The 24,674-nt window shown below is 39.8% G+C and overlaps 1 protein-coding gene across 2 annotated transcripts in view; it reads right to left on the reverse strand.

Annotated features, from left to right (window-relative positions):
- The window catches only part of MAPK6 (mitogen-activated protein kinase 6), a 37,550-nt gene extending 12,945 nt beyond the window's left edge, over positions 1-24,605 (reverse strand). Inside the window, exons 1-3 of one of the 2 annotated variants that reach the window (XM_039237109.1) lie at positions 24,467-24,605; positions 3,111-4,300; positions 1,786-1,930 (exon numbers count right to left, since the gene is read on the reverse strand). In XM_039237109.1, the coding sequence (XP_039093040.1) occupies positions 1,786-1,930; positions 3,111-3,665 (700 nt within the window). In that variant the 5' untranslated portion in view covers positions 3,666-4,300; positions 24,467-24,605. Of the gene's footprint in view, positions 1-1,785; positions 1,931-3,110; positions 4,301-23,803; positions 24,073-24,466 lie in introns of those variants that run through there. The other variant, XM_039237108.1, reaches the window with a different exon arrangement.
- Between the last annotated feature and the right edge of the window lie 69 nt (positions 24,606-24,674).

Below are 24,674 nucleotides of genomic sequence, written 5' to 3' on the forward strand. Positions count from 1 at the left end.
AAACAAATCTGAGCTAGAACCACCCAGTGAAGTCACCTCCCAATTCCTGACACACACAAAGTATGAGATAATAAATGTTTGTTATTTAAGCCACTACATTTTGAGGTAGTTGGTTATACAGCAATAATAATTATTTTACATATGTTGGAAGGTACTTGAATATTAGGAATATAACCTCCAATTACAGTCTTGTTTCTAGGAAAAAATATAAACCACTCAACCATTTAGTTTCCAGGAATAACTGGTATTTTCTCAGTTTTCTAAATTGAAATGCAATTACTATCACACACATCAGAAGAAATTTCATATAAATTTACGGGGGAAACTACAAACGATTCGTCAATGTTACTAAGCTGAGTAGTGCAAGAATCAGCATTAAAAAAAAAATTAACAGCACTTATTCATACCATCCTTTCTTCAATAGTGTTCTCTTAAGTACCCTTATCTTTCTTTTATTGATCCTTCTTTTGTAAGCAGACCCTGCTCCATTCCCTTTCTTCTGCTCTTAGCACAATCTGGGAGTGGTGGGAGGGCCACTCTAAGATTGGTTAGAGAGAAAAATAATATTGTCAAACGACAGAAAAAGACCTAAATCACCATCATGTCACTTCTCTAACTAAAAATTCTTTAGTACCTTACTATTTCCTAGTTTTCCAAATGGAAATTCTTCTGTCTACTTTCTGAGTATTCTGGCCCCATCTTAACTGGTCATAAATATCTTCATTATTTGACACCTTGCTTTCATTCAACTTTTCACACTAATTCTTGCAAGTACATGATTTCTTTCACTAAACTTTTCTCACTGATTCAGGATCATACCCTAATTTCTATAATACACTTTTCTCTCTTGCTTTCACCAAAATTCTTCACTATTTCTACGTACTAGAAAATCTCATAGCATCAAACTCAGCAAAAAATTACTTGTTTCTGAAAGGTCAAAGGAGTTAAGCAACAGGACATGGCAGTTCAGACAACAGGGATGATAGTGGACAAAGAATTACTGGATTTTCAACAGTAGCTAAAAATTTTGACTAAGAGTGACAAACACAGCACTATGCAACTCACATATCATTTACCACAGATTTCCAACAAGTATTCTAAATCTACAAAACACAATATTATGTTTGGGGTGCCCCAGTGGCTCAGGTTGGTTAAGTATCTGACTCTTGATTTCAGCTCAGGTTTCTCATGACTCATGGGATCGTGGTCTCTGCACTGCCAGGTGGAGCCTGCTTGGGATTCTCTCTCCCTCTTTCTCTCTGCCCCTCCCGTGCTCATGCTATCTCTTTCAAAATAAACAGACATTAAACAAACAAAAAACCCCCACAAAATTATGTTTAAGAAGGTAAATACAAACAAACACTAAAACAGACTAAATTTGCTTTGTGAACAATTCAGTGAATTTTTTAATTTTTTAAATATTAAAATCATTTTATCTTTTCACTTTAACATTCCAGACTACAATAAATTGTTTTAAATATTTTTTTTTAACGTTTATTTATTTTTGAAAGAGACAGAGCACGAGCTGGGGAGGGGCAGGGAGAGAGGGAGACGCAGAATCCAAAGCAGGCTCTAGGCTCTGAACTGTCAACACAGAGCCTCACATGGGGATCAAGCCCACGAACGGTGAGATCATGACCTGAGCTGAAGTCGGACACTTACCTGGTTGAGCCACCCAGGTGCCCCTAAATTGTTTTAAATCTTATATAAATCTTGCTTCACAGATAAAGGCAAAATTATTTCTCTTTCAGATAATTTTTTTCCATATATTTTAAAATCTCTAACCTGCAAAGAGGGTTTTACCAGTCAGCATTTCAGCAAAGATGCAGCCTGCAGCCCACATATCAATGGCTTTAGTATAATTATTAGGAGAAAGTAAAAGACGTGGAGACCTGTACCATTTAGTAACCAATCCTTCAGAAAGATGACCCTGAAAAAGAAACCGAAACATACTTCAAGTTTTTTCTTTAGCTGAAGAACAGTACAAAACTTGATTCATTAAATAATCCCTGATCTTAAAAAAAAAAAATTGTGAAATCCTAACATACTATTGATACCTATACCTATTTTTAAGGCACTTGCACTTTTCGGGCTGAAAAAGAGCTTACACTCCCCTAGGATATATCATCTATAAGATGATGTTCACATGAAGTCTGCTGACCAAAATATACTGTAAGAATTTAGTGTTGATTCTAGGTCACACTTTCAAAACATGTTTCAAAAGAGGAGCTATTTTTCACTTCAGGTCTTAATTAAGGAGCAGGCATGTTTCAAATCAATGAGGGAAAGGTAGAGAAGAACACCAAAGGTGCTACTTATAAATCAATGCCGACCTCCTTACTGACAACTCAGGGGACATGGCTCTACTATATATCCCCATTCCTAATCAATTTTGCTACTTTACATTTATAAAGCTTTTAACAAAAGCAGTTATACATATATTGCTTTACTTCATCCTCAAAACAGCCTTGAAAAATTATGACGGTGGATGTTAACTAGGGGTTCTCTATAACCAAAGCAGCTCCACTTTAATATTTTAAAGATTAGGATCCCACAGATAATTTCATTTGAAAACTAAAATACCAAAGTTGAGCTCAGAAAATACTAACTTCTTCTATGAAGGCAAAACGTTACCTAAAGTACAGTTACTATGAATCCCTTTAGCTATTCTTACTGCCCATTTTATCTTTATGCAAATTTAGACAGCAAACTAAATTAAATTTGCCTAAATAAGGCATAACAGAATACTAGAAACTCAAAGGGACAAAAGAAGACCTAAAAGTTGAAATAGCATTCCCTCTTACCTTCAGATATAACCACAATTCTGCCCTAAACACTTAAGAATATACCCCACTTTTAAATAAGGGAGCGTTTCAGTTATAATAAATAACCATACACTTTAAGAATCTGTATGTAATTAGGATCCCACCCCACCTTTTTAAACACAGAGAGATTCTGAATGAAAGATCTGTTATCAGGAAAAAAGGTACTATGTAAAATTTAATACAATTAAAGAAAAAAATCTGTCACGACATACAAAGAAAAATAAATACCTATTCCTGATGATACCCATCAGTTTAAAGGTCTGTCTCAGCTGGCTTTACACATACCTTATGGGAATAATGGGGATCCATGATCCGTGCAAGACCAAAGTCACCTATCTTCAGCACCAAGTCTTCAGTGTTAATGAAAAGATTAGCTGGTTTGAGATCTCTGTGCAGTACGTTTGCAGAGTGAATATATTTGAGCCCACGTAGCAGCTGATACATGAAAAGCCTGGCATGCTCTTCCAGTAAAGGGCCCTGCTCCAGCACATTAGCCAAGTCTGTCTCCATGTACTCCTGAACAATGTAAACACTGTTCAGTTCAGTAAGAGAGCCCACATCGTCTGTTAACTGGCTTCCACTAGGACCAAGAATTTCAAACACTTTCACAATGTTATCATGGTCAAGTCTTCTAATAATTTTGATTTCACGTAGAGCATGTTTGACACTTTGGGGATCAGTAAGGACAATTTTCTTGATGGCTACTCTTTTGTCACAGTCATTGTCTACAGCAGAAAAAACCAAGCCATTGCCTCCACAACCCAATGGTTTTAAGTCCATATACCTAGAGCCCAGATCAAAACCATGAATGTTCATGAGACTTTCAAATTTCTCTGCCATTTTGAAACCTTTACTATTGCCTTTTCCTTTCGAATTGTTGAACTTGTGTAAACAAGGAAGAAAACTGACATCAAAAGGAAAGATCTTTCAAAAAAGGAAAATTAAAATAAGTTTGCTTCCAGAGCAAGATGATTTCTTGATGTTCATTGCATATGCCAACCAGGCCCGTTGAGTTCCCCTTAGATTTAAAGCTCAAAGAGCTCTACTCATACTGAGAATTAAAAAGATTGCAGTACTCATAGTTCAAGAAAGGGTCAGCAACTCTGCAGACATTTACAGAAAACACTCAAGAAACTCAAACGGAATGAAATGACATACTATGCACTCAGATTTACTGTGCTAAACAATTTAACATTTAACAAAAATGTGAATAAATATGCACACAACAGGCTTCTATGAACATTCTCCTCACAGTGCAGATACATTCAGTGTTGGACTGGTCCTGAGCAGCATCATTCTAAGGTGCTCGTAAGCACTATTTCCGTTTTGCCTCCTTTCTTCCTTTGTTGCTGTGTATTTCAACAGGAAGCCCTGGTGGCTGTTGGTTAACAGAAGATGTCTTTCGTTAGTGATCAGGTGGCTCCAGCTCACCACAATCACAATCAAAGCTACCGTCCATCTTACTCTGATACAACCTGGAGGATGAGAAAAAAAGAAGAGTCACCACTACAGGAAATGCTCTGCACCTTTGTTAAATGTCACGAACGGAGCTATAAACAACTACTTAAGCAATTCACATGAACTGGGCTCAAACTCTAGACCCCACCATACTAGAGTCTTTATAGTATTTACAGTCATTAAACACAAGAAGGTTCATTACACTTTTAATAGAACTCTTTCGAATTTTTTGAGTATGTGAGTAACATTTCCATCCATCCACAAATAAATGATAATGAGCCTGCAATGTGTTAGTTCATTAAAGAACATGTGTACTTATTAACTATGCTGATCAATAGCCGATGAACAAAAATACAATAGTACAAATAAGAAATCTGCAGAGCATGATCTTCAACTTACAAAAGAGTGAACCTGAACAGTGAATAAACCAATAAAGGTGTTTAACTTTACCGATACTTAGACAAATCAAATTATTCAAGAAGATAAATTTCAGGTCAGAAAAACATTTTTAAGAGTCTGCTAATATCAAATCTGAGGAGGAATGTGGAAAAACAAGAACTTTCATACAATACTGGTGAGTTTAAATTAGTAAAAGAATGACAAAGAGCACTCTGGAATAAATACATAAATGAGTAAGTAGCATACCTATGACTTGGTAATTTTTCTCCAAAAAACAACTCCCTAGAGAAATACTTGCAAACGAACAAATGCCCATTTTTTTGGAGTGGCAAATTAAACACAGTCGAACCTTTCAGCAATTGGAGAATAAATGAGCTATGTTCATATAGTGAAATACTATTTAACAGTAAAAATGAATAGATGATTGAAATCACCATACACTAAATTTGAAAACAGAAATGGAGAATGTACATGCTGAAACCAGTTATTTCAGATTCATAAACAGGCACAATGTTACTTTATGAGTGCATATATTTTTATATACTTGTGTGTGTATATATATATGGCAAATGTATTAAAAACATCATTAGTAAGTAACAAATTCATGATGAGGGAAAGGACTACCGTTAGGGTAAGGTTATACAATATGCTCCAACTATTTCTTTAATGTGTTATTTCTTTTTAAAAATATATAGAAGCATGACAAATTATTACAATTTTATAGAACTGGGAGGTATGTATGAGAAGAGCTCATATAGTGGGGGAAGACAGGCTGACAAATAAGCAAAACACAGATGTCAGATGGCAATAAGTGATGTAAAGAAAACAGAAAAGAGACAGGGAGCGTAGTCAGGGAATGCCTATAGTGAGGCAGTATTGACAGCAAAGCTCCAAATGGGTGGGCCTTAGGAGTGCTGTGTGGAAATAAGGGCTAGCACATCAAAGCACATCAAAGCCACTGTCTCATGTCTGAGACACAACTAGGTGGCCAATGTAGTAGCTCATTTAAATGTATATGCCTATGAAGGAGGGCACTTTGGGGATGAGCACTGAGTGTTATGTAGAAACTAATTTGACAATAAACTATTTGTAAAAAAAAAAAAAATAAAAAAAATAAATGTATATGCCTATAAGCATGTAATACAGGCTAACTCTTATATGGAAAGGCTTCCTGTTGCTGCTTTTTGGTCTAATAGCTGGCACAGATGTAGCTACAGTGTTATTTTCTGAATAGGTCTGAAGAAATTGGAAGTGGGACAAGTGCAATATTCATTTATTCAAGGGCTAATCATTTAAAGGCAATGAGAAACTATCAATACATGAAATAAAGCAGCCCATTCTGAACTTGAATTACATGACCACTTTCAATCACCTTCAGCTACGGCTTAAAAGAATTGCTAGGCGTCTCAAATACCTGAGGTGTTTCACAGCAGTGAAGATTCTGTAAGATAGGGAATCTGCCTTAATGTCCTGCTTGCTTCATATTCCCACATACCTTACATGTGGAAATATAAGATTCTGAAACATGTAAGGTAGAGACTTGCCACAATCTGAGCAAACCACATTCAAGAAATCCACAGACATTAAAACTGTGTGAAAAAGAAACTGATGATACTGATAACTCAGAGTCTAAACAAAGGATCCTTATGGCAACAACTTTAATAAAAATTGATATTTACTATCACGGAGTTCTTTTATTAAATATGAGCACTTCTTCTATCTGCTTAATGTTGTATAAGACCTCAATAGCATAACATAACAGTTTTGTTTACCTCTAACAGATAGTTTCTTCTCTTTGCAAGTTTTTGTCTGCTTTTCAGAAATAAAGGAGAAGGAAAAAAACCAAGCTGACTCCTAAAAATTCTGTGCCTTATCAGTTTGTGTGAAACATTTAAAAGTTAAAGTTTGCAAATAAACTTTTGAATTAAAGACTATTTCAATTTTTAAAAGGCTTTAATTAATACTATCTCCCCTTCCTCTCACTTTTTTCTATTTGTATACATCTTGATACTTCCAGTTCTCTACCAAATACCCTTTTAAAAAAGAGTATTTTTCTAATTTATTTTTTTAGAGAGAGGGAGCAAGAGAGCCCATGTGAGTGAGGAAGAGAGAGAGATAGAAACTTAAGCAGGCTCTGCTTAGCCCAGAGCCTGACACAGGGCTTGATTCTACGATCCTGGGATCATGACCTGAGAGCCAAAATCAAGGATTGGATGTTCAACAAACTGAGCCACCCAGGCGCCCCTAAAAAACAATTTTTTTTTTTAATGTTTTATTTATTTCTAGGAGAGAGAGAGAGAGAGACAGCGTGAGCAGGGGAGGGTCAGACAGAGAGGGAGTCACAGACTGAAACAGGCTCCAGGCTCCGAGCTGGCAGTCAGCACAGAGCCCGACGTGGGGCTCGAACCCACGAACCGCGAGATCATGACCTAAGCGAAAGTCGGACGCTTAACCGACTAAGCCACCCAGGCGCCCCAAACAATGTTTTTTTAAAAGTGCCAAAATTTCTGAAATTTGACATTTCTAGTCTCTACCCAAAACAGAATGTTTTTTGTTCATACCTCCCTTCTTGCCCTTATATAGACAATTCCTTAAATCTCAGCAAACTTTTAAGTTTTTGGTAAATGTACATTTAAAAAAAAATTTTTTTTTTAATGTTTTATTTATTTCTAGGAGAGAGAAAAAGAGACAGCATGAGCAGGGGAGGGTCAGAGAGAGAGGGAGTCACAGACTCTGAAACAGGCTCCAGGCTCTGAGTCGGCAGTCAGCACAGAGCCCGACGCGGGGCTGGAACCCACGAACCACGAGATCATGACCTAAGCCAAAGTCGGACGCTTAACCAACTAAGCCACCCAGGTGCCCCGATAAATGTACATTTTAAAGTCAGTTCTATAGACTTGACATAAGAGCAGAAAATGTGTAAGTGCTCTTAAGCTTCTAGTTCACTAGTAGAGCAATCCTAATCAAGCACAAATAATTTAGCTTTGCTGTAAGTGACACCACTATTATCAGACAGAATAGCACTATAATAGGAACTGTAGCCACATTACTGGAGAGTCATGAAAATGACAAGATCTCTATTCAAGACCTCAAACCCACATCTGCTCCCTTTAAATTGTAGTGAGAACAAGAAGCATCCCAGACCAAAAACTACAAGGATGACAACGCCTTTTCGGACATCTGTGACTGGTCAGCACTTACAGGGGTAAACAGTGGGTAAAAAAATAAAAAATTGGGGGCGCCTAAGTGGCTCAGTCAGTTGGGCGTCCGACTTTGGCTCAGGTCATGATCTCACGGTTCATGGGTTCGAGCCCCACGTTGGGCTCTGTGCTGACAGCTAGCTCGGAGCCTGGAGCCTGTTTCAGATTCTGTATCTCCCTCTCTCTCTGACCCTCCCCTGCTCACGTTGTGTGTGTGTGTGTGTGTGTGTCTCTCTCTCTCTCTCTCTAACTTTTTAAAAACATTTTTTTAAAAATAAAAAAACTGTACCTAGGCGGAGAACTGCAGAGTCCTCATTACAGATTCAGATGATGACTATACTGAAAGACTTAAACAGACTTTACACAAATGAGACCATTCTAATGAAAGAAAGGAATGTTAATCACCAAAACTGTAATCCTACAGTGAGGATTACACTAATAAAAAATGGGGAGGGGCATGGGGGCAATAGGAGTTCTTGCCCAGTGATCTACCTCACTGCTCTATACTATTCTTTAAAATCCTTAAAAAATAAAAATTTTTAAAAATAATAATAATTTAAAAAAGGGGCGCCTGGGTGGCTCCGTCAGTTAACCGTCTGACTTTGGCTCAGGTCATGATCTCAGAGCTTGTGGGTTCGAGCCCCGCATCGGGCTCTGTGCTGACAGCTCAGAGCCTGGAGCCTCCTTCCAATTCTGTCTCTCTCTCTCTGGCCGTCTCCCACTCATGATCTCTCTCAAATATAAATAAAACATTAAAATAAAATAAAATAATAAAATCCTTCAATATCCATTAGACCAAAAGCTATTGGAGCAGGTTTTCATTCAGGAGCTTGGAAAGTAAGCCCACCTTAATCAGTAAGTTGGAGATAATGCTATACTTACTTCTGCATGACAAAGTGGATCCAGTAAATGTTTCTAATTCATTCATCCTCCTTTCAGGAAGTATTTACTAATTATATGCTATGTGCCTGTCAATATACTAGGTACTGGGGGTAAAAGAGTAAGTAAAAACAGACTTGTGCCATGCCCTCATGGGGTTTACAGTATGACTGGAAACAAACAATGATAAACTAACAACAGGAAAAAGAGGGAGGCAAAGGGGACAAGTGGTACCAAAGAATGGTACAGGATGCTATGAGAACCTGAACACTGGGGGATCTGACCTAATTAGGGAGATCTGGATGTATGCCTCTAGAAGCCATAAGAAGGCAGAGGCCTCCCATGCTCACTCTTAGTGACCGTGAAGACAGTTTCCTCCTTATCACCCTGATACAAATCCTGAGGTCTCCAACTACCTCTATCTTTTACATCAATCATGGAGTTCTTTGGCTTGAATAAAAGCATGCAGATACAACTCCACTGGACCAGTGGGTTACTGGTCAGAGCACCCTCCATCCATATCAACAAACTCTAGAAATGCCCCATTTATACCATTTCCTCTGCCATCTTTCATGTTTAACTTCATAAAAGTTCAAGGCTCAAACTCAGAAAAATATCTGGGGTTCCTTCTGCATTTCCACATACTTCAAAGGAGGAAAAGGAAAACTAAGATGGGACAGTAACTAAAATAAGCCTTTCCCAGCATTCTTCTAATTTCTCCACCTCCACAGGTTACCTGCTTCTACCAACCACAGTGCTGATACTGTGTTGTTTGGAGAGAGACCCTTAACTAAATTTTAATTAGTTGGGCCAATGTTTTGTTTTTAACAACTAGATAAATAAAATGAATTACAGAGAATGATTTACAAGAATAAAGATGGCTTCATGCTTTACCTGTGGTCTTCAGTGATCCACCATAAAATGGAAGTAAGTTTTCTGTGATCCCAGTCTGGGTACCAGCTTCCTACATTTCCAAGACAGTTCCCTGAAACTGCCATTAGCCACACTGATGTCCTCAAGCACTCCTTTCTTTCCTTAATCACCACCTGCTTTCTGTCACTTAGCCTACAGCCAAGCCACGAGAAATACAGGCACTCTGAGTCAAGCCTAAGCATATTCAGTAAAGTTATAAAATGACAAAGAAAGTAATAAAAGGCAGTTAAAGAACTTCACTCTGCCCCATCTCCCCATTCTATAGAAACTAGATTTTCCTTCCCTTCCTATATAAGAACAACTTGGCCCCATATCAGAAAAGGAGTCTGGATGTGCAAAGCAAGTTTGAGGTGAGAGACTTAAACATAAAGATTACTTATCTGGTGTTCTCTTACATCTTCCATTCTGCTGCTTATCAGGGTAAATGTTGACATAGGTCATCTGGCCTGATCACATGCACTGACAACTCTCCACCTCCCCCCCTCCTCAACCCCTCTTGCCTACTTTGCTCTTCTCTAGGGTCAAGTGAGTAACTTGAGTTACCTGGAATCCAGCCAGCCTCACATCTCCTCAGCCAAAACCTAGCTGCCTTTGGAGAGAAGGGAAAGGTTAAGCTCTATTTACATTCACCTAGGACTATCTCTTAACCCTGGCACAGAGAGGTGTTGTTATAGCAAATTCATCCTCCTCTAAGATCATATCTCAAGCTCTCATCAAAGCTACTAAGTTTCTAGGGCAGAGAAGGCCAAAGGCTACAGCTTAACTGCTTGTTCATATGCATTCTTGACAATGCCCTTGCTCCTGATGAAGCGGAGTCCCAAGAGCTATTATGAATCCCTTGTCAGCATCTGGACCTCAAGGAGGTCTTAGCCATCTGGGTGGGATGAAGGACCTTAAAACTAAAACACCAAAGCCTTAACAGGCCTTGCCTGCTATCAGTAACTAATATCTCCTATAGAGCAAACTTAAAAAGTCAAAGATAGATGATTCTTTGGCTTCTAACAAAGTATCCAGTTTTTAAAAAAACAGAACAAAACAAATCTCTTCTACTCCCTACTTCTGTTCTTAAATTGTCTGATTCTTTGCCTGAATATACTTTAATATTAAGAATTTGCATTTGCCTTTTTCTATTTAAAAAAGCCATTATAAAATAAATGTCATTATATTTATTTTGATGCTCATCTCTACTTGGTATATTTATTCTAGGGTATCCATATTAGAATATAAAAACACAGACCAGATAACTTGGTCAAAGAATCTCTAAAAGACCCTTCCAATTCTAAGTCTATGATCTATGAAAGCACAGATCAACAAGACTTTTACTTACATGGTCTTTGTTCCCAAGCACATATCATGATGGGATGCCCAGAATGAGGGAAATGTGATTGAAATTGCTATATACTAAACGTTAAACAAATACAACCCTTTCTACAAATTTATGGTTAGAAATTTTAAAATAATTCTAATAACCCTTCATCTCCTCTCCTATCTTTCTCCTGCCTGAGTCCTCATTTCTAAAACTCCTCTTAACTAATGTTAAGGAAACATCGGAGCAAATATATAAAGAGGAGACATGTGGGCAGCCTCCTTCTTCACGTATCTTTGGCCATATGAGGATTCCAATCAGATGAAAATGAATATAAATTTCTGTAGTCAAGATACATTAGATAATCGTATAGTAACAGAAAATCCCCAATATCTCATTGACTTACAATAGATTTTTTTTTTAATTTTTAGTGCTTTATTTATTTTTGAGAGACAGACAGCATGAGCAGGGGAGGGTCAGAGAGAGAGGGAGACACAGAATCCAAAGACAGGCTCCAGGCTCTGAGCTGGCTGTCAGCACAGAGCCCGATGCGGGGCTCGAACCCACGAACCATGAAATCATGACCTGAGCCGAAGTCGGACGCCTAACCAACTAAGCCACACAGGCGCCCCACTTACAACAGAAGTTTTAAGTCATGCTCATGCAACAGGTCCAACGTAGCTGTCATCCAAGTTGTTGAAGCAACTACCTGCTCTGGCATTGCTACTTGATGGTGCCAGAAGGAAAGAGAATGTGGGAATACCTCAGTGGTCTAAAGCTTCTATCCAAAAATGACACATTTCACTTCTCACATTTTACTGATCAAGGCAGGTCACATGGTCAAACTTGCTTCAAGGGAGCGGGGAAATGCAATCCCAACATGGTCCCAGGAGCAGAGAACCAAGATGTTTTGAACACCTTTGAAGAAAACAGCTTTAATTCTACTATCCATTACATTTTTATTCAACAAAACCTTACTGCATGCTTACCATAAGCCAGACATTGTTTTGGGCATTAAGATATAGCAGAGGTCAAAAGAGGCTAAAAAAACAAACACCCTAACCTCATGGAGCGTACTCCTAGATCGTTGTAGTAGATTCCTCCCTATCCCACTAACATTTCTCCCCCCTCTATTTACTAGCAGTATTCTCCTTCCCTTGTTGTAGGCCATCTTTCCCCAATCTAATCTAATCTCTACCCTTCAGATCCCTCTACACTTCCAGGCACCATTCCCCTTCCCTTTGTTGCATGTAGCTCTATTTTAAAATAAAAGGCTTGAGATTCAGTTGCTTTAGTAACACTTTCTGAGCATAGTACCTGGCACTTAGTAGGTATTTTAGAAACTGTACTGAGTGGGCACACCTGGCTGGCTCAGTCAGTTAAGCATCCGACTTCAGCTCAGGTCATGATCTCACGGTTTGTGAGTTCAAGCCCCACATCGAGCTCTGTGCTAACAGCGCAGAGCCCAGAGTCTGCCTCAGATTCTGTTGTCTCCCCCCGCCCCGCCCCTCCCATGCTCATGCTCTGTCTCTCAATAATAAATAAATGTTTAAAAAAAATAAAAGAACTGTACTGACTAAATTAATGTAAATAGCATATTGTATCTGATATTAGGAAGTTTTGGAGATGGTAAGTAAGTTCTACCCTCAAGTTTTTCAGAATCTGATCATACTCTGACCTACCACAGGGGAACATCAGTGGTAACTCCCAGATCTGGTACTTTCCAGTCATTCCCCCTGAGGAGCCTCACTCTATAGTAAACACACAGATTTGTCAACACGTGAAAAAAGCTCACTCAGACTGGGGGTGGGGGTTGGGGAAACTTTGTTATAAGCCTTTTTTGTTGTTGAGGTAGTAAGGGGTTGTACCAGTGAAATAGTGTCTTATATTAGTAGACAAGCAGGATTCTGTAAAAAGTCCCATTAGTCCGTGTGATATCAAGTAGGCATCATGAAGGTATGTGAGACCTTGACATTACTCTGATTATTTTTCAGTCCATCCTAGCAGGCTCTACGGCATTTAGCACCAAAGCTTTCCAGATTGCATGTCAAATATAACTGCTGTCACTTTTCAGCTAACCCTGGTGAGGGTATGAAGAAGGCCGTACAAAACACTTCTGGACTCCCATCAAATGGACAGAACCACAGGCTTGATCAAAGTGTACCCAATTGTTTTAAAAAATGCAATCAGAATGGCATATAACGTTCCTAGAATATCCCTCCTCCTTTTGTTTCTCATTTTCTCCAAGGCTGAACAAAGCTTACAAGATTAAAAAACACAGTGTAAGTTTCCTATCAGATTCACACTAAAGTTTGGAACTACTGAAAAATTCCTGTCTGGGTTTGCTCAGCCCAAATTAAAAGAAAAAACAATGAATTAAAGAGATTTGACATCTAGTTCAGGATTCAAGGCTAAATTAGCTGTATATCAAAGTAGTTCACATTTCTAGGCCTCAGTTCCTCATAAGGAAAATGATATAGGTAAACTACATGACTACTATGGCCTCTTCCAGCTCTTAAGTTTTATAATGTTTTTAAGTTTATTTATTTTGAGAGAGAGTGCGAGTGGGGGAAGGGCAGAGAGAGACTCCCAAGCAGGCTCCATGCTGCTAGTACAAAGCCCAATGCAGGGCTTGAACCCATGAAACCGTGAGATCATTGCCTGAGCCGATATCAAGAGGTGGATGCTTAACCGACTGAGCCACCCAGGGGCCCCAAAAGTTTTATAATTTTAATTTCCACTTCTGATTAGAATGCAGAAAATTACAAGACACCATTACTCTCACCCTATAAACCATGACAAGCTGAATAAGCTACAATACTGTAGTTTTTTACAAACCCAACAGAAAAGCTAAAGATACAAAGAAGTCTAAATAAATTCTAAAAAATTTTAATATTTATTTTTGAGAGAGAGAGAGGGAGAGAAACAGTGTACAAGTGGGGGGGGGGGGAGAGGGGAAGAGGGAGAATCCAAAGCAAGCTCCAGGCTCTGAGCTGTTTGCACAGAGCCCAACACAGGGCTCGAACCCATGATCCATGAGATCATGACCTGAGCTGAAGTTGGTCACTTAACTGACTGAGCCACCCAAGTGGCCCAAAGAAATCTAAATAAATTCTAGAAAAATATTAAGCCCTTCATAAGAGACCATGGTATAACTAGTCTCATTCCTGGCAAAGTAAGCTAATTTATGACTAACAAAATTGAGAAGAAACCAAATTTATACCCAACTTTAATAGCTGCATGTGGTTTCAGATAACAGATTAGCATTCAGAGGAGGCCCAGCTTCAAGTTCCACCTGCCAACTCTTCCCCACAGGTCCTCACTGAGAGCAAAAGTGTGAGGGCAAGGCAGGAAAGCCGAGAGAGAATCTCATGAAGCATATGGGCCTCTGCCACATCCAAGGCAGCTGCCCTCTGAGGGCGGTGGCAGGGGACAAGTTAGGAAGCAATGCAATCTGAGTGTAAGGCAGATGTTCTTCCTTAAGTAAATAAATAGGGCAAAAACACAAAGTAAAGAAAACCTGAAGTGGTACTAGAAAGCAACGTCCAAGCAGTCCAAAGAGCTAGCAGCTAGGCTAAACAGATTCAGAAAGCTGATGGGGTAGAAATATATGAAGACAGAATCAACAAAGACTTTCCAAAACTGACAAAAGACACCAATTCACAGACCCAAGAACTCAATGCACTGCCATAAAGATAATATAAAAAAATCTATACCTAGGCAGATCATAGCCAAACTGTGGAAAGTGGAGGGAGAGAAAAAAAGAAGAACTCTTAAAAGCGACCAGGTAAAAACAAGTATATATGAGAGAAGAATGGATATGATAGCTGATTTATCACTAGAAATGATAGCCAGAAGACAAGAGAACATCATCTTTCAAGTGCCCCCCAAAAAAGGAAATATTAACCTAGAATTCTGTATCTAGGGGAATACATTTCAAAAATGAAGATGAAATAAAGACATTTTCAAAGAGACAAAAAGAGGGGCACCTGGGTGGCTCAGTCAGTTAAGCATCCAACTTCGGCTCAGGTCATGATCTCACGGTTCGTGGGTTCGAGCCCCGCATTGGGCTCTGTGCTGACAGCCCTAGCTCAGAGCCTGGAGCCTGCTTCGGATTCTGTATCTCCCTCTTTCTCTGACCCTCCCCTGCTCATGCTGTCTCTCTCTCTCAGAAATAAATAAAAAAACATTAAAAAATTTTTTTAAAAAAAGACAAAAGTAAAAAGAATCGGTCTTGTTCAGACTTTTGCTAAAGAAATGCTAAAAGTTCTTGGGCTGAAGGAAAATGACAACAAATGGAAGCTGCAGAAAGGAACAAAATCTCCAGAAAGGGTAAATAACTGGAGAATATTTTTAAAAAATCTCAAAACAAAACAAAAAACATCTACATGTTTAAATGTCCTTAAGAGACCATTGATTATTTAAAGTAAAAAAATCATGGGGTTTACAGCACATGTAGAAATAAATTATAAGACAAGAGCACAAAGTGCTGGAAAGAGGTGAACTGAGACTGATAAGTATACAAGGCTCATGGGTTATCCTTAAACACCATCTTCTTTTTTGGTCATTATGTTTACTTAATACCATGCCCATCAATGGAGAGTGAAAGGGAGGGGAAAAAAAAACTAAATAAATCACCAATTGCAAGTAATGACTTATTTTGTCAAGTGTTTTTTTTGTACTTTTACATCAATCATAACATAAACCAATACATTAACATCACAGATTCACTGGAAATTCCAAAGGAAATGGAAATTAATCGTGTTAATCAAGATAAATGTACATATTTTAGCTGAAATAACAAACGTGATTAGGAATGTATTACGTGGGAAGTATTGTACTGGACATATACTCTTTTACTAAATCCTAACAATGCTATATAATGGATTTTAGAATCTTTATTTCAGAGAATTTAAATAATGCATTCAACATCACACATCAATGAAAGAGCCATGATTTGAATCTCAGGTTGTAAACTAAAGCCCATGACCTCTCAACTAATGCTTTTTTTTTTAATTGACCTACACACTCCTCCACCTCTTTGAGAGTACCGTAGATTTCCTACAGACAGGACACTCTTCTGTATAACTAAAACATAATCAAGATCAGGAAATTAACACTGATATAATATTACTATCTAATACTCAGATTCCATTTAAGTTTCTGCAATTATACCAATAATGTACTTGACAGCTAAAGGACCTAGGCCAGAATCACATTAAAGTGACAACACAATCTTTAATGTACTTTTTCCCTTTAAAAGCTTAAAGGAATCAAACATTTTCTATAGTCCACAAAAATTTACTGAGTACCTGGCATGTGTCAGGCAGTATTTGATAAGACAGCCAAGGTTCTACTTCCAATGAGTTTACATTCTAGTTTACAATCTAGTGAAGACAGATTATCAAACAAATAACACGACTCCAGATTTATCTAAGGGCTATGACTGAGTGGCTGGGAAATGGCCATCTAAGAAGCTGAAATCTAAATGAGACGGTACCAGCACTGCTGAGAGGTAGGCAAAGAGCATTCCAAACAGTGAAAACAGCAAATACAACCTAAAGCAGGACAGAATGTGGTATTCTGGAGGAAACGATGGCAGTGTAGCCCTACAGCATCCTGAGCAAAGAAAGAGGGGAGTGACGTGGAGTTAAGACTAGACAACTAGGAAAAAACCACATGAGGCAAGATTCTCAATTTTATAATAAGTGTAAAGGAAAGCTATGAAGGATTCAAGCAGACAACTGGCACAGTTTCATTTACATTTTAAAAAGATGAATTCTGGCTACTGGTAAGAGAATGGACTGAAGATAACAGAGTGAAAGTAGAACCAGTTAAAAAGCTATTTCAGTAGGCCAAGTAAGATGACAGTGGCTAAAACTAGGATGGTAGCAATACAGACGTAAAATAGGAGAGAGATTCAAGTAATATTCTGGAGACCAAGAGAACTTGGTGATGGATTAGATTTGGGAGATAAGGGAAAGAGGATTTAAGGACAGCACCTAGGTGTCAATTACTAAGATGGAGAAGACTGAAAGAAGAATATGGGAAAAAGAATTCTATTTTGGATATGTTAAGCCTGTTTACATACTGTCTGTTTAGGTAACTGAGTGGTAATATCAAGTACACAACTGGAGAATGCGTCTGGAGCTCAGGTGAGAAGTCTAAATGTAAATCTGAGAATTATCCACCTGTAGGTAGTACTTAAGAAGTTGAATGAGACCAGCTGGGGAAAGAATTTAGAAAGGGTGGGGGGAGGCCCAGAACTAAACTCTGGGATATGCCAATATGTGGAAGCCTGTAAAAAGTTATAACAAGGTGTGAGGTAGGAGGAAAAACAAAAAGAATGTATGTCTCATAAGCTAAGAAAAGTAGATGAATATGCAGAAAACAGTCATCAACTACACTGAATTCTATCACAAGATCCAGTAAGATGAATTCGGTAAAGCAAAGTCACTAGTATCTTGATTACAGCAATTTCATGTGGTTAAGATGGTGACAGAAGCCAGTCTAGAACAGGCTGAGGAGCAAAGGCGGGAGAGAGCACACAAAGACAACCATTGAAAATTTGCGTGAAAGAAGATCAGAGAAATGAGAAATTAGACAGTAGCTGGAGGAGAATGTGGGATTGGGAGAGGGTATGTTAACAGATTAATAGACACACTGTTCAGTATGGTAGCCAATCAGCCACATATGGCTACTAAACAAATATGGCTAGAGGGCTGAGAAACTGTTTTCCTCAATACATTTTTATTTAAGTAGCCACATGTGCCCAGTGGCTACCACATTAAATAGTATAGTTCAGGACACATTTATATACTAATAAAGATGACTCAGTAAAAAAGGAAAAATTCATGATACAATCAAGAGATGAGTCCTTAAGAAGTCAAGAGAAGGAATCCAGAGCTCAAGTGGAAGAATCTACAAGGGATATGACATGAGTGAAGCAAAACATGAAGTTACAGCAACCACCGGGAACCAGTAAAATTTAAAATCAGAGTATGTCTTAAGCCTGGTTGAAATCTCAAGTGTAAGACTAAATTACAGAAGGCCATAAAAGCTAAGTAGGAGGTCTCAGGAAGGCAATTTATATCTACTAAGTATGTATTAAGTGCCAAGAATTTTCTAAGTGATAAATTATTTCTACTACTCAGAATGAGTACTTGCAAACCTTATTTTACAAAGAGTACTGGTACTCTTGTAGAGGGAAATCAACTTCACTGAAATCATACACATAGTAAATGTCCAGATTTGGACACAGGCCAGTCTGATTTACTTTAGGGTTAGATTCTTCCCCCTGCTGAAGAGGGGAGGTTGAGAGTCAATGTTTCTGCACCTGGAAATAACATACAAAATAGCAGGGGTGCCTTGGGTGGCTCAGTGGGTTAACCGACTGACATTGGCTCAGGTCATGATCTCGTGGCTTCTTAGTTCAAGCTGTCACCCCAGAGACCCCTTCAGATCCTGTACCCTTTCTCTCTGCCCCTCTTCCAACCTCTCTCTCAAAAATAAATAAAACATTAAAAAAAAATGGCAGATCAATCTGGCAGCCATCCACAAGTGCCAACAAGCCTAGAGGTACTAGGCCAGAGGCAAAAACTGCCCCCTCAATGTTATCTACAACATAGTTAAGAAGTATTTATTTAACAACTATTTTTATTTTTTTTAATGCTTATTTTATTATTTTGAGCGAGAGAGACAGGAGGCGCCTGAGTGGCTCAGTCAGTTAAGTGTCTGACTTCGGCTCAGGAAATGAGTGATCTCACAGTTCGTGGGTTTGAGCCCCGCATCGGGCTCTGTGCTGCCAGCTAGCTCAGAGCCTGGAGCTTGTTTCCGGATTCTGTATCTCCCTCTCTCTCTGACCCTCCCCTGCTCATGCTGTCTCTCTCACTCTCAGAAACAAAACATTAAAAAAACAAAAAACAAAAAAAACCAGTCCTTTGAGCGAGAGAGACAGAGTGTGAACAGAGGAGGGGCAGAGATAGAGGGAGACACAGAACCTGAAGCAGCTTCCAGGTTCTGAGCTGTTGGAACATCTGAGCCTGATACAGGGCTCGAACTGAGAACCACAAGATCTTGACTTGAGCCAAAGTTGGATGCTTAACTGACTGGCCCTTTAATTTTTTTAATCTAAGTGAAAATATCTTTACTGAGACAAACAGGAAAACATACATTCTTGCAATTTAAGATTATCTACTAAATACAAGAGTATCAATCAGAAAACTGGCAGTGCTTTAAATTAACCGTTAAAATCGTATCTGGGTATAATGAAAAAACAGGCAGTTAGAAACCATCTTTCCAGGGGTGCCTGGGTGGCTTAGTCGGTTGGGCGTCCAACTTTCGCTCAGGTCATGATCTCGCAGTTTGTGGGTTCGAGTCCCGTGTCGGGCTCTGTGCTGACTGCCAGCTCAGAGCCTGGAGCCTGTTTCAGAGTCTGTGACTCCCTCTCTCTCTGACCCTCCCCTGCTCACACTGTCTCTCTCTCTCCTAGAAATAAATAAAACATTTAAAAAATTAAAAAAAAAAAAAGAAAAAGAAACCATCTTTCCAATTTGTAAATGAAGAAAGAAATTATTTTTTAATGCATATTTATTTTGAGAGAGCGAGCAAGTGGGGGTAGCAGGGGAGGCAGAGAGGGAGAGAGAATCCCAAGCAGGTTCTATGCTATCAGCACACAGGCCTAAACGGGCGGGGCTCAATCTCTCCATGAGATCATGACCTGAACTGAAATCAAGAGTTGGCTGCTTAACCAAGTGAGCCATCCAGGCACCCCAGGAAGGAAATTATTAAACTGAGCCTAATCAATTATTAAATTAAATCTTAGGTTATTTTAAATTTAGTACAGGAAAAAATCATCTAGATCTGAGCTGTCCAATATGGTAGCCACTAGCTATACACAGCTATTTATAATTAAAATTAAAATTCAGTTCCTCAGGTGCACTAGCCACTGTAAAGTGCTCAATAGGCACATGTGGCTAGTGGCTACCTCGCTGGACAGCAAAGAATAGAACACTTCCATCACTGAAAGTTCTATTATACAGTGAATAATTAGACCTTCAATTTTTCCTTTGACCTTTTTCAGGAGAGTCAATAAAAAGAGCAACTCAGAAGACCTGAAATTTCCAAATCAGTCACTAACCAGCTAAGCAATTAAGTATGCATCATTTAGCAGCGCTTCTAGAAATGAATGTGCATTTGAATCACCTGAGAATCCTGTGAAAAGGTAGATTCTAATTCAGTAGGTAGTGGGATGGGGTCAAGAATTCTGCACTAACAAATCCTTGGGTGACGTTACTACTGCTGGTTCAGAAATAATACTTTGAGTATTAGGATGTTAGTTCTCTCTGGGCCTCGGTTTCCTCAGCTATCATTTACCTGGGGTAAGATAATGGCCATGACCCCTCTGAAAACATTAATATTTTATAGTTTGTACAGAACTAAATGCAGAGATTTCACTCTCAGCAGAGGAAGTTTCTTCCCTCAAGTACTCTAGCAACCAACTTTTGTGCTACCATTTCTTCCCACGAAATGACATACTAAATTGAAATGAAAATCAATGGAAAAATCTGATTTGCCGTATAAACATTCCATCTCTGTACAACTCTAAATCCTTAAATAGATTTAAAGGGCTGACGTTTATGAAAGACAAACTTTTTAAGAACCATCAGCGGGACACACTATATTTTCTAAATACATAGCTTATGGAAGAAAAAAAATGATGGCTGGACTCAGCCCATACCACTGTAACCTTAAAAGCATCAGCTCCACATGAAAAACAACTCCCTGGAAAAAGCCATTAACTGCAATAACATTACATTGTTTTGTTTTTGTAAAGTTTTAGTCCGGTCTCTGAGCAAGAATACTGACCAAAATCCCCATACCAGGAGCAAGCTACAGAGTAGCACCCCACAAAACCCAGCGAAGGAGCTGATAGGGGCATCCAACAAGGCCACAAAGGACTTACTTTTTAGACATCTATTTTAACTGGAGCCGTAGAGTAACACATGGTTCAAATGGGCAATGTGCACAATCAACTGGACCACAGTGGTGTAGCTCACCATTTCATAAGGATCTCATAGAAAGGATACGGGCTAAGATACCCATTTTGTTCATAAATTCTGAATTATGCATGACAGGTAATTACTTATGCTCTTAAAAAAAAAAAAAAACTGGGGGGCGCACTCGGTTAAGCATCTGACTCTTGATCTCAGCTCAGGTCATGATCTCAGATGAGTTTGAGGCCCACATCGGGGCATGGAGCCTGCTTAGGATTCTGTCTTTCCCGCGCTCTCTGCTCCACCCTGCTTGTGCTCTAAATTTAAAAAAAAAAAAAACGAAAAAAACAAAAAAAAAAACCCTGGAAATGCATGTTCAACCTCTAGGTGATAGGATGTCTTGAAAATCTACAATACTCTTTTACATTTGTATTTTTATATTTCCTTTAGGAGGAAATATAAAGTTTAAATTAAACTTTATTAAACTTCTATATAAATCATGCAAGGATCTTCCAAAATCTTTCCAAAGATTTAATTCGTATTAACGATACACTTCACTACCTACAACTCTTCAAATAAATTCACTTTGAGATGAAAACCTAGGGGATGGGTAGTTTTTTCTTCTCATTTTTAAAACAAATTGCTATTCTCAACCTTTTTACCCCTCAATCTTATTTTAAGCCAATCTGCTAAGTGGTGGCTTTAAAAAATCCGTCAAAATATATTACCAGATTTCAGTTTGAGTCCTAAATTTGGAAACTTACTTTCTGCTTTTCTTTAAAAAAGACTGATGGGGGGGCACCTGGCTGTCTCAGTTAGTGGAGCATGGGGCTCGTGACCTCAGCGTTGTGAGTTCAAGCCCCACAATGGGTGTAGAGACTACTTAAAAATTAAAAAAACAATAGACTTGGGAAAAAAAAGGGACTGATGAAAAAGTGCCTATAATAATACATACACAAGTTGTCTTTATTAAAACAGAAAAATCATGTAGATCAGGAGAAAACACTATGTATAATTCTATCAGAGTGAAATGCTCATGTCCAGAGCTATATTTCCGATTAATATTTCTGCACCTTTATAACACTTAAAATTTCTAGATATTAAAGATAACTTTTACATTACCAATGAGAACATAAGGTTAATTTCTACCCACACCATAAAAGTTATGTCTTTTTAAAATAGTCCTTAACAAATCTTTCTTAATTATAAAGAAAGAACTGCGAGTATCAAACATTTAATGGTAGCAACTGACCAGCAATTTATATTACCTTTCCTCTCAACAAATGTTATAAAATTCCACCTGTAGGTTATATGATCTTTCAAAACACAATTTAAGAAGCCATTACTCTTAGAGAAACTGTGGCTCCTCTTGAGAGAATTATGATGTGGACAGAAACATTTTAGCCCTATCATTTGAAAAAATACAGTGTATAAAAAAAAGGGCCACGTAGCAGTCCGTGGGCAGTATGAGTCATCACCCAACTCAAAACTTGCCACACTTCTAAGCTTCCTCCTACCAGACCCCATCCCCTTCAGTAATGTACCACCCTGAGTCAGCAAACCTTACTATTTTGTCAGTTATGAATTCTCACGATGCTTAAATGAACTTATGGAAAACACTGCAACACATTTAGTACTAACACTTGTCATCAGAACATGTGCTGTTTCTATCGCAAAATTAACTCATCTTCAGATCTTCTTTAGATTCTTTCTTAATCACAAAGAGTAGCCAAACGCTACGTTTAATCCTCTCCTGCAAGTAACCAAACTACAAAATATGATCATATATAAACGTTTTTATAAACAATTCCCTATTTCCCAGAGATTTTTTTTCTTAACAGAAACCTCTAAATATTAAATCATGTCCTGCTCAAATCTGGCATATTTCCTAGACGGCTGCAATTGCTGAATTTAGAACACCAATAAGCAATTTTACAAGTTTCACCAGACAATTCTTACTAAGTGATGTAACATATATATGTGAAAGGACTTTACACTCCTGCCACATAGCAAGCAAGCCGTTCATAAGCGTGTCTGAACAACTACTCACTCGTCATAGATGTTAGAGATTCTTCCACCCAATTCAAAATTACTTTTCACACATTAAAATCTGACATTTCTAAGAAGAAACTCTAGAAGCTGTTCCTTTTCAGGGCCAGGCCCCTGTTTGGACCCTACATTCTTCCTGTCAGATTACTCTTTCCATCTCCGTTTCCCAACGTTGAAGAAAGAGAATATGTCCAATCAGAACTTTAAAACATAAGAAGACTAGAAGAATGAAGCAATCAGAAAATTACTCTGAAGCTGTTTGAGCTCCATTTTGTCCCCCGTTATTTTTTTCCCTTGACACATCATCTTGTATCGTTAAAAAAAGTTAATACTTTTAAGAGCATTGAAGAAAACACCATGAATTCTGCTGCAAACGCAGTAAGACTTCTAATTTCACCACTTCACCGGATCTTTGCCAATGAGCAAGCAAAAGAAAAAATAAAACAGAAAAGGAATCAAAAAGATCCTGCCTCACAGAGCTCCCACATAACACCTGAACCAGTTGAGTCTCACTAAGCCCAAGAACAAAGGAGGCCAAAAGACCTTTACTTTTCAACGCACCTCACCAAGTCAGATAAAAACGCACAACCAAGTGAAGAGGCCCTTTTCAGTGAACTGACAAAACAAGTTTCCATTTGGGTACTTTCACAGACCAAAGCTCCCAAGTCCCGAACGCAGCTAAGAAAGGCTGCAGTAGGGCGGGGACGGGGAGTGGGGAGAGAGAAATTAGGAATTCCGACTCAGACAAGTTTTCTGTACCTCATTTACAGCTAAGACTCAGAACTTGGGCAGAGGACTTCGGGACTCTGAGACCAGCCGGGTGAGCGGTGCGCGCTACGCAATTCGCCGAGTCCACTGGAGACTTTGCCCGGCCGGAGTCAGCTGAGGCCGAGTCACCGGAGTGGGATGGGGGAGGAGACGCGGGAGCATTCTGAAGGCAGCGTGCCAGGAAGGCGAGACTCCGCGCCACCTCACGCTCCCCGGGCCGTCCCTCCCGGCCGCCGCCCCTCGCCCGCCGGCCGCCGCCCGGGGCGGGCTTCGAACCCGCCGAGCTGGGCGCGGGCGGCGGTGCCGCAGCGGAGCAGCTGGGCCCCGGAGCCGCCGGGCGCGGCACGGCACGGCCAGGCGGCCGGCGAGGGGCGTGCCGGGTGGGAGGGGCGCGCCGGCCGCTCTGCCGGCCCCACGCGGGGACCCCGGCCCGCCCGCCCGCGCGGGGAAGCGCCGGCCAGGCCCAAGCGGGCGGGCCGGCGGGCGGGCGGGCCGGAGACGGAACAAAAGCGCCTTTGTTGAGCGGCGGCCGCCGGAGGGTCACACACAATGGAGGAGGGAGCCGGCTCCGCCGCCGCCGCCGCCGCCGGGCCCGCCGCGGCGCCCTCCCTAGCCGCCCCGCCGGCGCGCCCCGCACACGACACACACACTCACGGGACTTCTCCGGCTCATCGAGGGAGTGCGGGGCCCGCGGACAGCCCCCAATGTCGGCTCAGGTCTCCGGCTGTGGTGGCGGCAGCGGCGTCTCCGAGGCTCTCGCTTTGCCGCAGTCGCCGCCATGTAACCCCGACCCGCGAGAGAGGGCGAGGGAGAGGGGGCGGGGTATCCATGAGCAACGCCCCCTCGCGTCACAGGCTCACTC

The sequence above is a fragment of the Hyaena hyaena genome, unplaced genomic scaffold (assembly GCF_003009895.1).
Source record: "Hyaena hyaena isolate Hyena2069 unplaced genomic scaffold, ASM300989v1 scaffold_120, whole genome shotgun sequence".
NCBI lineage: Eukaryota > Metazoa > Chordata > Mammalia > Carnivora > Hyaenidae > Hyaena > Hyaena hyaena.